This window comes from Arachis ipaensis, chromosome B08, assembly GCF_000816755.2.
Source record: "Arachis ipaensis cultivar K30076 chromosome B08, Araip1.1, whole genome shotgun sequence".
Lineage (NCBI taxonomy): Eukaryota > Viridiplantae > Streptophyta > Magnoliopsida > Fabales > Fabaceae > Arachis > Arachis ipaensis.
The window spans coordinates 102,263,227-102,264,334 of NC_029792.2; the positions used below are offsets into that span (position 1 = coordinate 102,263,227).

Sequence of the window (1,108 nt, forward strand, 5' to 3'; positions counted from 1 at the left end):
TACTTCTTACTCATGATTATGTTCCCATGGTACGGTAAACTAAACTGGAACAATTTCCTTGATTCTCTCTCAACAAAATGTTCATGTATAGTGCATCAAACTTTTACCTATAAAATCATTCATGTGGCTCTACTCGGTTCACACTTTGGATATCTTACACTTTTTGCTATGTGTTACTATCAATTTAGCATTGAGCAATGTTAAAGAATTAGTATAATATTTATTATTTTTAATCAACGATTAATGATACTTAAAAATATTGATTAAAAATATAATGTTAGAGTTAAACTAAAGCTGCTATATTTTAAATTATTGACCAATACAAATTCAAATTATTGTATGCATAACACTAAAGCTGCTATATTGTATGTATAACACCAATATAAATTCAAATTATTGACCCTCAAATTTTATCTAAAATTAAAACTATTAAATAATGATTTAGTCAAATTTATCAAATCAACTTATGATTTTCAAATATCATCTTTATATCACGGTGAATTTTCACCTTTCAACATTGTTCGTGCTAAAAATAAATTTATTTGCTCGCTGGTATATGCTGAATTATTTTCATGGTTTTCTCAAGTTGATTTCCCGGTTCTAGATGAATTGAAAACTTTAAATTATCCTCCATTGTAACTTTTGTTGAGTGATGTATAGTAGATATTTTGGTGCTTAAACAAAAGATGTTTAATTTGCTGAATAGTGTTATATATACGAACCAAGTCATTATTAGCGTTAGCAAATTTTCTTTCAATTAAGTGATGTGTTACAAATGCAGCTAGCTGACTTTGGCCTTGCCAAATGGAGGAACGGTGACGGTACTATGCACACCAGGATAATGGGCACAATAGGGTGAGGATTTTTTCAAACCTTTTGACTTTCTGAATAAAGGTGGGATTGTGAGTTTAAGACATTCAAGTATTTGATGGGAGAGAAACGTGAGAAAGTTTAGGGTAATACTTTTATTGAAATTTGGTCATTATTTAATGGATAAAAAAAAGTGAGTAATCTTATATTATGAGATGAAATCTCATATTATTAAAAATATTAATAATAATTAATTAATGACTACAAATCATAAAATTTATTGATCCCTAACACTCTT

General features: G+C 28.1%; 1 protein-coding gene across 1 annotated transcript in view; it reads left to right on the forward strand.

The window, feature by feature from the left end:
• LOC107611289 (inactive protein kinase SELMODRAFT_444075-like) overlaps positions 776-1,108 on the forward strand; it is a 3,591-nt gene continuing 3,258 nt past the window's right edge. The window contains exon 1 of the mRNA XM_021108293.1: positions 776-855. Coding sequence (XP_020963952.1) covers positions 776-855 — 80 coding nt within the window. The remainder of the gene's footprint in view (positions 856-1,108) is intronic.